The sequence below is a fragment of the Pterocles gutturalis genome, unplaced genomic scaffold (assembly GCF_000699245.1).
Source record: "Pterocles gutturalis isolate BGI_N339 unplaced genomic scaffold, ASM69924v1 scaffold23649, whole genome shotgun sequence".
Classification (NCBI taxonomy): Eukaryota; Metazoa; Chordata; class Aves; order Pterocliformes; family Pteroclidae; genus Pterocles; species Pterocles gutturalis.
The window spans coordinates 47,766-60,911 of NW_010133852.1; the positions used below are offsets into that span (position 1 = coordinate 47,766).

At 38.9% G+C, this 13,146-nt stretch overlaps 1 protein-coding gene across 1 annotated transcript in view; it reads right to left on the bottom strand.

Moving 5' to 3' along the window:
- Positions 1-13,146, bottom strand: part of FRMPD2 (FERM and PDZ domain containing 2) — a gene marked incomplete at its 3' end in the record, with an annotated part of 64,973 nt that overhangs the window by 36,779 nt on the left and 15,048 nt on the right. The window contains exons 8-16 of the mRNA XM_010081400.1: positions 10,936-11,038; positions 9,882-9,953; positions 9,036-9,210; positions 8,136-8,286; positions 7,901-8,039; positions 6,870-7,022; positions 4,453-4,638; positions 2,969-3,125; positions 146-356 (exon numbers count right to left, since the gene is read on the bottom strand). Of these exons, the coding sequence (XP_010079702.1) occupies positions 146-356; positions 2,969-3,125; positions 4,453-4,638; positions 6,870-7,022; positions 7,901-8,039; positions 8,136-8,286; positions 9,036-9,210; positions 9,882-9,953; positions 10,936-11,038 (1,347 nt within the window). The remainder of the gene's footprint in view (positions 1-145; positions 357-2,968; positions 3,126-4,452; positions 4,639-6,869; positions 7,023-7,900; positions 8,040-8,135; positions 8,287-9,035; positions 9,211-9,881; positions 9,954-10,935; positions 11,039-13,146) is intronic.

Sequence of the window (13,146 nt, forward strand, 5' to 3'; positions counted from 1 at the left end):
TGACCACAGTAAAGACTGAAAAAAAAAAAAAAAAAAAAAAAAAAGTCTGCCTCACAGTTTATCATAAGTTTATCATAGAGGTTTGCAATTATATAGTCTATGACTGAGTATTCTTACACACATTTAGAGGAAAAAGCAAACCTACCTGCCAAGATTGCTTTTGTCTGTAATCCTGTTGTTGGTTTCCACACTGAGGTTATCACAAGATTTGCTCATCATCCCAGCAGAAAGGTTTTCCAGGTTTGCTCCATAGAGCACATTCTCTGAACGAGATAGTCTCTGAATCAGGGCAAGGTGTTCACGCTGAGCTCCATATGCAGAATTTGATTTGTCTATCTCCATAAATTTACTTTCCTCTGAATAAGAAAGGAGAGAGAGGGAGGAAAGAAAGATAAATCAATTTATCCCATCTTTTTAAGCTCAAAGGTGCTTTCTGTCTAACCTTCTGAACATGCTAGCAAAAAAGACTGACATCACAGATATATTTGTTCTGGTATCCTTGAGGATATCTAGGCCTTGGAGTGAGTAGAAAGGGCTTCTAGTTCATTTCTTTCATAGAAAGTATATGTTTATCTAGATTTCGTTTCTATAAATTATATTGCACATTAAATTTCCACAAAGACAGATGAAATATACAATTTAAAACTCTATAATTTAAACCTGAATATCTCTGTAAAGCATATTTTGTAAATGTTAGGTTTATGAGAAATATCTCTTTTTCAGAGACTAAATTAGCCAGGTTGGTAGTTCCCTGTCCTTCACAGGTCCACCACTCCAATATATATATATATCTGAGAAGACAGGAGCTCTACTAACCCATGCTATCTTAAGTTCAGAGAGAGGCCAAGGAGCTGGCTGTTTACTTTGAGTGATTTGCACAAGTGAAGCCGAGTAGAGGACCATCTTGGTGTCAATACTAGCTTTCCAGTTTTTCCACCTCTGTGTGAAATCTGCTACTGACTTAATGACATCTGGGCTCTGCTATATAAAATCTGTCCTCTCAAAAGATTTTATTTCCCTGAAACAAGATAGTGCTGGAAGAGGCATTGTTAATCTATTTAGGTTCCAAACTGGTGGGCTGGAGAGGGGATTTGAGGGAGGGAGGGACAGCAGGCAATTAGAGACATTCTGGAAAGTAAAACAAGAACCCTGCTTGGTACAGGGTAGCACAAATATGGGCTCTAATTCTGCTTGCATGTGACAGCTGACCTCCCATGCACTTTCCTAAAAAAATAGCCTGAATTGCAACTTTCTAGAACACTAGCCTGCAGCATCAAACCTAGGCTCCCTCCTTCCTCAGTGACTTTGATCAGGGGCATTTGTTAAGGCATCAGAAGGCTTAGCTGTCCACAGCATTAGTGGAGTCCGAGAGTTGCCATGGTAATTTCAAAGTAGGGGGTTGCTAGCAAGTTTTGAAGAGATGGTAACTTACACATCTGAACAGTGCAGCAGAAGGAAGAGTTTCCCTCATGCAGAAAGAGCCTTATAATCTCTTACAGCCTCACCGTGGTGGCAAAGGCAGCATTTTGAACTAGTCTGTCATTGCCTTCACAAAGCCTTTTTTTTTCTGGGACATCAAGCACACACTGAACCTCAAAACTGCAGTCACACAACTTGTGTAGGTCTGGCTTGTTTCAGTTACTTGGGGTGCTTGTAATCAGGACTTGGGTTATAATTTTGTTAGCTCTCAATCTTTCTGTTCTCTTATATATGGAATTCAGTAATTTTTATTAAGATATATTATCACAAGCAAACGTGACACAGGAAACTTTAAGAGTCACTATTAGCACTCATTTGTATGCTACAAATCACAATCCAATCACAATCCCACTAAGTTATGTTTGAAGCTACAGGAGCCCAAGCAACAAAAGGTGCCTAGAACCTAAGTGTCATCCTAGTGCCTTTTTCCATGGTAACATATTTGTGTATGTGGAATTTCACTTTACATGAAATAATTTTAGTGGGAAAGAAGCAATATATCAGTCTTCTTGTTATATCCCATGACATAATTTGTTGCCAACACTTTTAAGAGTTTTACTAGAGAAAGGAGTAAGCCAGCAGATAAGGCATGACACTTGATTCTCCTGCTGTGACCCACTGGGTCAAATATTCAGTGTTTGTAAATGATCATGATTCTGTTCAAGGCAACTGCATGAGTCCTCAGCTAGTGAAAACTCATATTGCTCCACTGAAGTCAAGAGTGATGTCAGTTGTCAGCTTAGGCTGTTATTTCGTATGTGGTTCAGTTTTCCCATAATGATCCTCACCCATCTTTACACAGCATGCTGGGAACCAAGGGTGAGAACTGCTGTGTAGCTGCCCTGGGTTGAGCACAACTTTGTCTTAGAAACTATGGAAACTCTGAAATCCGAGGAGGTATTAGTCCTATCTTCCACAAACACGGCAAAATCTGAGATAAGAGCAGCTGGCAGCTACATAGTTGAGTGGGTATGACTGATGTGCCTTTGGCTTAGTGGTATTGTCCTGGGCCTGAACTGTAGGGTTGAACCCATCTTATGCAAAGATAACCAGGTAACCAAATTCAGCTCCAGCATACCTGGGTACTACTATAGTTATTCTTTGTGTGTAACACTTCTTAGGTTACATTTGGGTTAAGTCTGATATATTTCTTCAGACTTCTCAGCAGGTTTCCTGAAGGGGAGTGTAATCACGCTTTTTTTTTTTTTTTTTTTTTTTTTTAATCTGAGTTTAGCTACATAGGTATTATCATCAGAGAACACCTCTCCATACCCTGAATATGCCCACTCACAGGCACATGCTAAATTTGACTTACACACCTCTAACTTCCAGTGAAGCAGGAAACATTATTTCCTAGTCTGCAAATGAGAAGTTGAAGCATAGTGAAACTGATGTGGCAGGTTCTGTTTCTCAGCTTTACTGAATGCACCTTTCCTAAAACCTAACCTTGCCCTTTGGCCTGAAGAACGGAAGTGCATTTCTACCTCACCTGATGACGTTTTCTGAAGTTGCCTAGAATTCATCTGTGCATTGAATTTGTGCTGAGCAGAGCAGAGGTCCAGTAGATATTTACATGTCTTTGCTGTATCAGTAATGAAGGTGTGTTTCTTGCCACTGAAGCTGCTTTCAATCATGAATTTTTTTCTCTAAAGGGAAAAAAAAAGCACAGCTTGCTTCATACAGTCATTACACTGAGGCAGTGAAAGTTCATTTGTAAAATGTTGTTGGTTTGTTCAGTTGTATTTATGCCTGGCTGCATGCCATTTGGGTGCAGTAAATGCCTATCACAAATTCAAGAGATGTGAGGTGTCCGTCATTGGGATCATAACTGCTCTATGTCAAAAGTCAAGAGCATTTGCCATTGACTTCACTGAGAGCAGGTTGATAGATGGCAAAATTTGGCCCTACAGATGTTGAAACAATTAAACCAATCTAACATCAAAATAAAAATATCTTTAAAGGGCAGAAGGGCCATTTTGGGAGAGCAAACAGGCTGGGGAATGTGTGATGTAGGTTGACACAAACACTGTGTCATGGTAGATCGATATACCTCTGATGGCAGAATACCATCTAGAAGAGGTCACAGACTTGTCACCAACACTGATTTGTTAACAGACATCATTACACTAAGGGATGAGGATGGGAATAATGACATCTGGAAAGAGGGAGACACGCTCTCATGACGTATGGGCTGGAGCACCTCCTATATGAGGACAGGCTGAGGGAGCTGGGGTTGTTCAGTCTGGAGAAGAGAAGGCTCTGGGGAGACGTTACTGCAGCCTTCCAGTACTTAAAGGGGGCCTGCAGGAGAGATGGGGAGGCACTCTTTAGCAGGGAGTGTAGTGATAGGATGAGGGGTAACATTTTTAAACTGAAAGAGGGTAGATTTAGACTACATATTAGGAAGAAATTTTTTACTGTGAGGGTGGTGAGACACTGGAACAGGTTGCCCAGAGAAGCTGTGGATGCCCCATCCCTGGAGGTGTTCAAGGCCAGGCTGGATGAGGCTTTGAGCAGCCTGGTCTAGTGGGAGGTGTCCCTGCCCATGGCAAGGGGGTTGGAACTAGATGATCTTTAAGGTTCCTTCCAACCCCAACCATTCTATGATTCTGTGACCTGATGTAGGTAGGAAAACAAAAGAAAAGAGAGAGGTAAAGATGAGAGAGGAATGAGTATGGAATATGCCATAAAGAGATTTGACATAGTCTCCATAATGGTCAACACCAGATTATTCAGTTTTATAGTAATTTGACTCCAGCCTTGGCAAAATACTCCAGAACTAAACCTCACTAAGAACTGCATATCTTGGTATCCACATCCAGATGCAGCCTTGATTTTACACTGTTTTCAAAAAGAGCTTACCTGTACAGAATGAGTCTAATTCTGGTTTGAATGCAAAAAAATGTCAAAGTGACAGGCAGAAGGGGAGTAAAGTAGTAGAGTGAAGAAGAGGTTCACTTGGTTCCAACTCACATGAGCTGAAATTCTCTCTGTTTCACGCCACTGGAATCTTAAACTGGCAATTCTTGTGTTATTTTTGACCTCATACACAATGATGCCTTTGGCACAGATTCCCAGGATGATGTCCCCTCCTGCTCCTTTCTTCTCTTGGGACACACGATAGAATAATACTCCATATTCAGGAAGTTGCTGTGTCACCTTGTAGAGGAAAAGTGCATTTACCATGCATTATTCAAAAAGAGGCATGGGAAGAAAAGGTAGTTAGATGAGAGGGGAAATGGTTTTGAGTGTCTTTACTGAATGTTCTTTCACTCTGTGAAGAAACATTTGAAAACCCTTACCAAATTTTCATATGTACTGCCTCACAGAATCATCACCTTACTTTGGTGTGTCATAGAGCCATTATATGCATTCATTTTCCATATGTAAAATTGAAATAAAACTTTCCCACACATTTCATTATAAGATGTAGGAGGATTATGTAGCTTCCTGTACAATAATCTAAACATTACAGTGGCACTGAGGTACTCAGCATTACTGCTACTTGGCACCTGTGTGCATTTCTGAATAGAAATCTGTGCAGGATGGATGCTGCTTTGCTACTCTGAAACCTTGCTTCTTTCCATTTTCTTTTCTTTGTCTTTGCTTATCTGACCAAACCCAGAAACCACAAGGTACAGCAAATATGATGATCTTAGTAAAACTGCAGACACTTCAGTGCCAGGGCTACTCTAACATTATTGCGGGTTTGTGTGGTTTCCTTGCTCCAATACTGATGACCAATTGGAAATCCTAACTGCAGTGACACCGCAGCTCCCAGCCTGCAATGACCTCACTCAGGTACCATTCCTTCATAGCTATCATCTTTTAAAATCAGACATTAAAAATTTCCATTGCAGAGAATCTTAAGTTATAGGGTTTGCTAAATTATACCTCAGAGTATCTCAACTAAATTAATTTCACTGCCCCAGACCTTTATAGTCAGTACCAGGCTTTATAGTAACAGATCTTCAGTGTCACTTCTTTGTTGCACAATCCTCATTGCTGAGTGAAAAGTTAAGTAGGATTATACTTCAAGGGACTGAGGAGCCAGCTTCTGCCCCTGCCATCCAGCTGTGCAGAGGATACTCTGAGGAACCCACTCAGAGGCTCTGGGTGTTGTTCCTTGTCTTTCTACCTTCTGCACTTGGACACAAAATGTTAAAATGTGACTCAGATGACTCAGACCCTTTACAGAACTGTGGAATATGAGGAGGGTTTTCTATCCTCTTTTGTGATCTGCAGATCAATACGAGTTTATTCTAAAACTTTTAATTTTTTTTTTCTGGGAAGCTAATGTAGAATCCCCAAATGACTTTTCAACCGTGAACAGAGATTTTCAGTGACCAAAATAAAACACTTTAAGAAGATATGTTTTTCAGAGAGTATCCAGAGCACAAATGTTCAGGACCTGAAAACCAGGGCATCTATAATCACTAGCTGAATCTCGGTTTTAATTTTTAATCTCTTTCCTTTTTGGAATTTGCATGTTCTTGCCATGAGAGCTATCTTTCTCACTTTGTATGATGTGTTAGTTCCTTCTACAGACTTATTCATTGAAACAGATACTAACAAAGCTGCTTTTCTTCATTGGATTTGCCATGCATGATGGGACTGTCATTAAGGCTAAGCTTCAATCTGTTTCTTCAATTCCACTGACAGTGTTAGATGAGGAACTAACATAATTCAACAGCAGCTGAACTAAAATGATGCTATAAATAAAAGCATGTGGCACTGCAGTAAAGTGGCTACTGATATTTATCCATTATCTAAGCTCTGACATTTTTCATTTGATGGAAAGCAGAGAAGTTTCAGGGAGGAGAAGAAATTCAGGGGAAAAAAATGAAAACCCACACCATCGTGACACTGTAGAGCCTTAGAAAAATAGTCATATGAGAAAATAGTTCAGGTAACTCTTTCCTCACTTTCAGTGTTCACAGATATTTTTAAAACAAATAATCAATAAATGTTTAGAAAGTGGCTAACCAGCCTATAGTTTCAGAATTCAAGAAGGTGCTTATTTCCATGTTTTATAATAATCTCTAGTACATTCAGTATGTGTATTTATAATCATCTGGAACCCAGACATATTGGTAACATGCTGAAGATTTGCATCAACCCTTAAGATGTTGAATATAACCTAAAATGTGCATTAACACTTTATAAACTATCAGTGAAAGGAAATCTACTGTGTAAATGGGATGTAAGTTACTTAGAGTGACAGTATCTTCAGCAGAATGAAATTCTAAGTTTTTTGTTGACTGTTCAGATTTGTTCACCTTATATAAAATCCATTGTATCAGGCAAGAAGGAAATAATAGACAATGGTAAATACAGAGGGGTTTTCTATCTCTAAATAAATAAATAGTGTTTGGGGTATGGCAAGTTACCTTTAAAAATTCTAGTTCAGCTTCATCCTCAAATAGGGAACGATTCATACGATGTAATTTAGCAAGCTCTCGCTGTACATGTGCCAGGGTCATTTTCTCTATTCGGCTTGCTGGAATGTAGTCTTCAACACGAAAATAGCTCTTTCCATGCATCTTTGGGAGAAAAAAAAAAAAAAAAAGAAAAAAACCAAAAGACAGAGGAGCCTTTTGTTCTTTCGTGACTTTTCTTATTTGGTGCATTTCTATTTTCAGGGTGACCTGTATGCTGAAGTCACCCTGTTGCCATTTCCTAAAAGACAATGGGGAACAGCAGGTCCTGACAGACAAATGTGCCTCTTGCACCTGTGCTCAGCCAGGTGCTCAAAGCACACACTACTTCTCTGTCCACAGAGGAGAAAATAGCTGGGCCTACAGGCATACACTTAGAGCTGACAGCTACAGCTGCAGCAGTACCACCTACAGTGGGGCACACAATGCCAGGATGGATCCAACTAGATGGACCAGTCCACTCCAACTGCAATTAATAGAGCCACACTGATTTATGTAAATGAAGATACGGCAGAAAACATAAATGGGTATTTTCTGTACACTTCTAAACTAGGATAATTAGTTCAGATATACCATCAGCAATCTTCCTGTCTTTGCAGCTTGTGGATCTGAGCCTACACACAAAATAGCTGTGAATTCTAGAGTGTTTATTTATTTTTCTCTTCCTCTCTATATCCAAGCTGTGCCTATGTTGGAAATTTTCTACAGATTTTCTGGAGTTTCTGGGCTATGTTATCAATTATGAAGGACAAAGAGTCTTTCATCGTTCTGCCATATTTCCTGCCAAATTTGTCTGGCTCATTACTGCTCCTTAATCTGGCAAATTTTGTAGTTTTTTAAATTAAATTTGAAATGTGATTACTGAAGGACTTAGCTGAAGTTATGTGCTACTCACATTTCTTCTTTAAACTCTATGTGACAAACAAAAGCTGCAAAAGCTGTTGAGAGAGACCTCTGAGAAATATTTTATTATTTATCCACACCTCAGAAGCATAATTGCCAAGCTCTGCCTGTAAAGCCAAAGCTCCGAGTTTCAGGGCGGTATCATCATTGCAATATAATCGCTCCTCCAAAATATCTTTACGAAGCTGCAGGTAAAACTGATGCCTTGTCAAGCCGTGCCTGGAACACAAAAGGGTTTAGGAACACAGGAGGAGCCTTGTACAGTCACCCTAAATGCTACTGTTTTTCCTGCAGTCAGCAGAACTATGCACTTACTGGATAACATTAAAGTGGTTGACAAAGAATTTTATCCTTAGAAAGAGTGTGAAATTAATGATGGAAGTTTTCTTCTTGGGTTGGTCATTCCAACCATCTGGGGCCACTTTGTAGAGTTTTGTCTCATCATCCAAAAAGAAGAATTCTTTACCTGAAATGAGAATTTTGGGTTCTGTGATAAGTCTGGAGATACTTCAGTAGCTCAAAGTTCTGCTGTCTTCATTCAGTGCATCACCAGCAATAAAAAATAAAATGAATCATGGATATCAGTTGAAATTTACTTCTTCGTGTCATGGCTTAATTTTTTGCTTCTTTGATGGAAAACAGGATAACACTTAGTGTGTAATTTAGGATTACAATTGTTAGATGCTGGATTGGTGTGTTTTCTATGGAATCACTCAGGAATTGATGGGGCTTGCATTCTTCTCACCATTCAGGTTCTGCATCCCATTGTAATCTTTGTGCCCTACACATAAGGTAGTGCCTCAGCTGTGCTTGGCATCAGAAATGGGCTAGGTAGATGTGGGTCTTGCAGATGAGGTAGCTGAGCCTGTAGTCCAGCTTATATCTAGGAACAAAGTCAGCATTCTTCAGTACAGTGCTTCCTGGAATTTCTGCTGAAGCTACGTGGCTCAGTATTATTCCAGTGCAAGGCTGGGATGCAGCCTTTTCTGCATGGCAGTATCAGCCAGTAACAGTATGGCTGTGCTGATGCACAGTCCTAGGATAGACATGCTTTACATGAGTGCAGTACAGTTTAAACCAATGTACCTCACTTTTGCTTAAGCTTTGGATCTGCTTTCATCTGAGGATCTTAAAAGTATCTTACTGGAATTCATTAATAAAGTGACTACAGAGGCACTAAGAGAACTGTTACTGTAGTTAGTTGTGTCTCATTACCTTTCAGGTAAGCCAAGCCAAAGTAGAAATGTTCCGCCAAGTTTGCATACGCCACCACAGTGTTGAAAACATCTCTTGCCTTGGACTTGATGTCACATTGCACCTCAAGGCACTGCCCGTTGAGTAGAATCACATTGAGATCCCTCTGGGACAAATAGGATTTCCCTTTTTTAGTCTAAGAACATGTAAGAAAGAATGAAGAAAGAGTGCCAAGTACAAGCAATGCAAGTTCCACAGCATTTTGTTACTGAGGCTCCCTCATCTCCCATCTCTACATAATCTGATGGAACTGGTCACAACACTGTGCCACTGCCTGCCTCCCTTCTCATAAATTAATATCCCAAACATTTATAATTTTTAAAAAACCCATCGAATCCCAACAAAACAGCTGAGCATACAGACTCTACAGTCACCAGGGTTATTCCAGATTTGAGGGTAATTCCAAATTTTCTTTGCTCTCATTTTTACTACTGTATGCTGTCAGCCTTTTACCTCATCTTAATGAAAGATAGAGGATGTGCCTGCAAACTGGAGGAGTCCAATACATTGGCACTAGATTCATATTCCATATTTGCTGTATAATCTTTGTCTCAAAAGTCTTGTGGTAAAGTGAGCATTCTTAGCTGAGAAGGATAAATTAAGCTATTTTCACACCAACAAAAATAACTGTATAGCACTAAGAATTAAATTACCTCCTTTCATGTCTAATTTCCTCTGTAGGAACCCTAACTTGGCTTGGGAGGAGGGCATGGCAAGAATCCTGGGTTGGGACTTGGATGCAACTTACAAAGATCCCAGGCTAAAAGGTCACTAAATCAGTTCTGAATTCTTAATGTTCATACTTACCACAACCGATCCAGGCAGCTGTAAGGTCACTGGTGGTTCACTAGACAAAATAATAAATTCTGGACCTGAAAACTGTAAGGAAGCAATTTAGAAATTTAATAAATGTCTCCTTAATGTAATGAAGATCCCAAACACCAGTATCAATGAAACTCATTTCTGTCGATCTGTAATGCTGTAGATAACAGACTTCAGTGTCTAATAAGGTGAAAATGCTGATTGAAGACTTCTCTCTGTTTGTGTGTCTCTCCTGTGTGGATGCTCTGGGGTCTAATTAGGGGTAGGCTCATGCTGAAGACATTTCTTCTGTGAATGCACTTAACTGAGATCCATTTCCTTTACAAGGCATCTATTTTCATGACACTTATTAAAACTTAATTTCTTCTGAGACTTTGTCCCATTTGATTCCCAAGTTAGTATGAGGACAGTCACAGACATGTACGCACATACATACACACCACTGTGATTTCATAAGCCTAGCTTTCATAGGGAACTAAAGTGCAGAGCCGCTTTCTTCCATGTAATGAAGATTGACTGATATTTATTAGCAGACATTGTATACTTTTGCTTTACCTTCAACAAACTTTAACAGCACAAGATGGTTTTTTTTTCTTGCTGAGCATTCACCTCAAGGAATTTTGCATATTATGGGGTTTTTTTCAGATTCATCTATGCTTTTAGATCCTTGAAGTGGACAGAAATGACTAAATGTCTATAAGTGGTAAGATATGGATCCATCCAACCACTCTCCATGACTTAGTACCTTGGCTCATTTAGATATTTTTTTTTTTGAGAAAATTTATGGTTTGTTTCATAATACTGGTATTGTCCTGCCAACAGATAATGCAGTTTTGTATCACATATAGAGAGGGACTAGCACTTTGTTGTAACAGTTGCAGGACTCCTTCTGAGGAACTAAATTATTATCCCAGAAAAAAACATATTAACAAAATTTAAAACTACATTTATATATAAACAGACAATTTTACAATATGATCAAAGTTCTGCCACTGGTCAGTCTTGAGCTTGTGAACTGGGAAAAGGTGAAAGAACTCACTAGCCTGAAACCTGTCCCTTCTGCTTCTACAACAGAAAGCTCCATGGGCAGTAGCACTTTGGAGCTGCTGTGATTCAGTTGTTTATGGATTTTTGTGATCCACCTGACAAAGAAACATTATCCTTCCCATTTGACAGAGTCCTACAACAAATCAACAACTAGAAGTGGACTGTTAGGTGAACTGTTGGTTTGGCACAGTCACTGCTAGCCTATGCTTTCTGTCCAAGCATACACTGTAAAAAAATTTAAGTCCTCTGAGCACTGTTGACCAGCAAGTGTTTGGGTTCAGTATCTCTATAAATGTTTTTGCTGTTCTGAAGCTCCTGTCAGATTGATGCAAACAGTCCATACGGTGTTTGATGCTTGAAGAAAACACATGTAGGTCAGATAGGGTTCAATTATAAACCTTTGCTTAGTCTTTATGGATGAGAGCTTTCACTGCCTTAAGTTCTGAGCTATCACAACTGGCTGATGCCTAATCTGGAGTCTGTGAATTTAGAATATTAATCTAATGAGATGACTCGGTAGCTAATAAGCATGTCACTGGCAAAAAACAACCGGATGAGTGGTTTCTCTTTAGTGATATTTACATTTTGAAATCAGCTTATGCATTTTTCATTAGTCACCTTTTCCTTCCTGTGGAACAAACATTTCTGTGATGCAGCAGCTGCTGTGTAGTCCTTTGTAGACATGGAGAAGGTGGAACCTAAACTTAGCAGGTTCTGTTTGCTGTTCTTCTGAGTTCCACCAGGAATTTCTTCCACAGCACTGACCGACCTTCAAAGGAAATGTCATAGTGAACAATATATATAGCATGAAATCAAAACAACACAGGCTTGAGGACAAAGACCTTAAGGTACATTGACTGGCAGAATATTATGAAATCCAGGGCAATGTCAGTAATAAGTTGTTAAATGTTTCTTTTCAGAAAAAGAAAAATAATTTAACAGGGATAATATTACTCTTATATGCTCTTTATAAATAAATTTAAACTACGTTTTAATTGAAACAGTCTTTTTTTTTTTTTTTTTCATTTGGTGAGGCCGATCTATCTGGTTTAAGTCTGGTGAAGCCAACAGGCAAAGAATTTAGCCCTGTGCCTTTCTGGGATTTCTACAGGATGAAGTCAATTCCTCATTTCTTATTTTCTGAAGCAAAAAAGCTTCAGAAAACCATAACATTTTTTGTTACATTATTCAGAATTCTCCAGGAATGGGAACTAAATTATTCGAATACTAATTCATTAGAATAAATTAATGTCTTAGGGAACTGAGGGAATTTTCAGTTTAATTAAGAGAAAGATATATGAAATCTCAGATCAGAAAGCTGTCTTTATACTATACTTTTAACTCATAAAGTAATGGTGTTTTCCACATGGGCAGACACATGTATGCTTAGAATAAACTTAGAATATACACACATCAATAAGGAAAGAATGATTATGTGGTATAGAAGGAAAGGTTCTATTGAGGTGGATTTTTCTTAATTAATGCCAAAGTCGCACAGAAGCTTTTATGTTATCCCAAAGATTTATCATTTTCTTTTGCATGTTGCAGAGTTGCTTCAGAGAACTATTCAGGGACTTTCAAAAGGTTTTCAACAAAGTTACTGGAGTAGTTTCTGGTCTCTTCTCCCTAGTATCCAGTGATAGGACATGTGGGAATGGTTCAAAGCTGCATCAGGGGAGATTCAGACTTGATATTAGGAAACATTTCTTTACTGAAAGGGTGGCCAAACACTGGAACAGGCTTCCTAGAGAGGCAGTCAATGCCCATGCCTGTCAGTGTTTAAAAGGCATTTGGACAATGCCATTAATAACATGCATTATCTTTTAGTCATCCCTGAAGTAGACAGGCAGTTGGACTAGATGATTGTTGCAGGTCTCTTCCAAATGAACTGAACTGTTCTGTTCTGCTTTTCTGTTCTATTCTCTTCTATTCTATCCCAGTTTGCATTCCTCTGTCTATAAAGATATCTAGATACTTATGTTTCTATCAATGCAACCTCATAAAGATCAACATTTAACTAAGAAATATGCTTTAAAATGACCAGACTTGACACGTGTCTTCTTTATATATAGGCCATAGCTCTGCATATATTTACAACCTTAACTTTATGAGATGTAAATTGTGTCAGTTGGACTGCTTGCAGAAGTGAGCATGATGATATTAGTAAGCTTTACAGATAGTAAACCCATCACTAAGTTTTGTG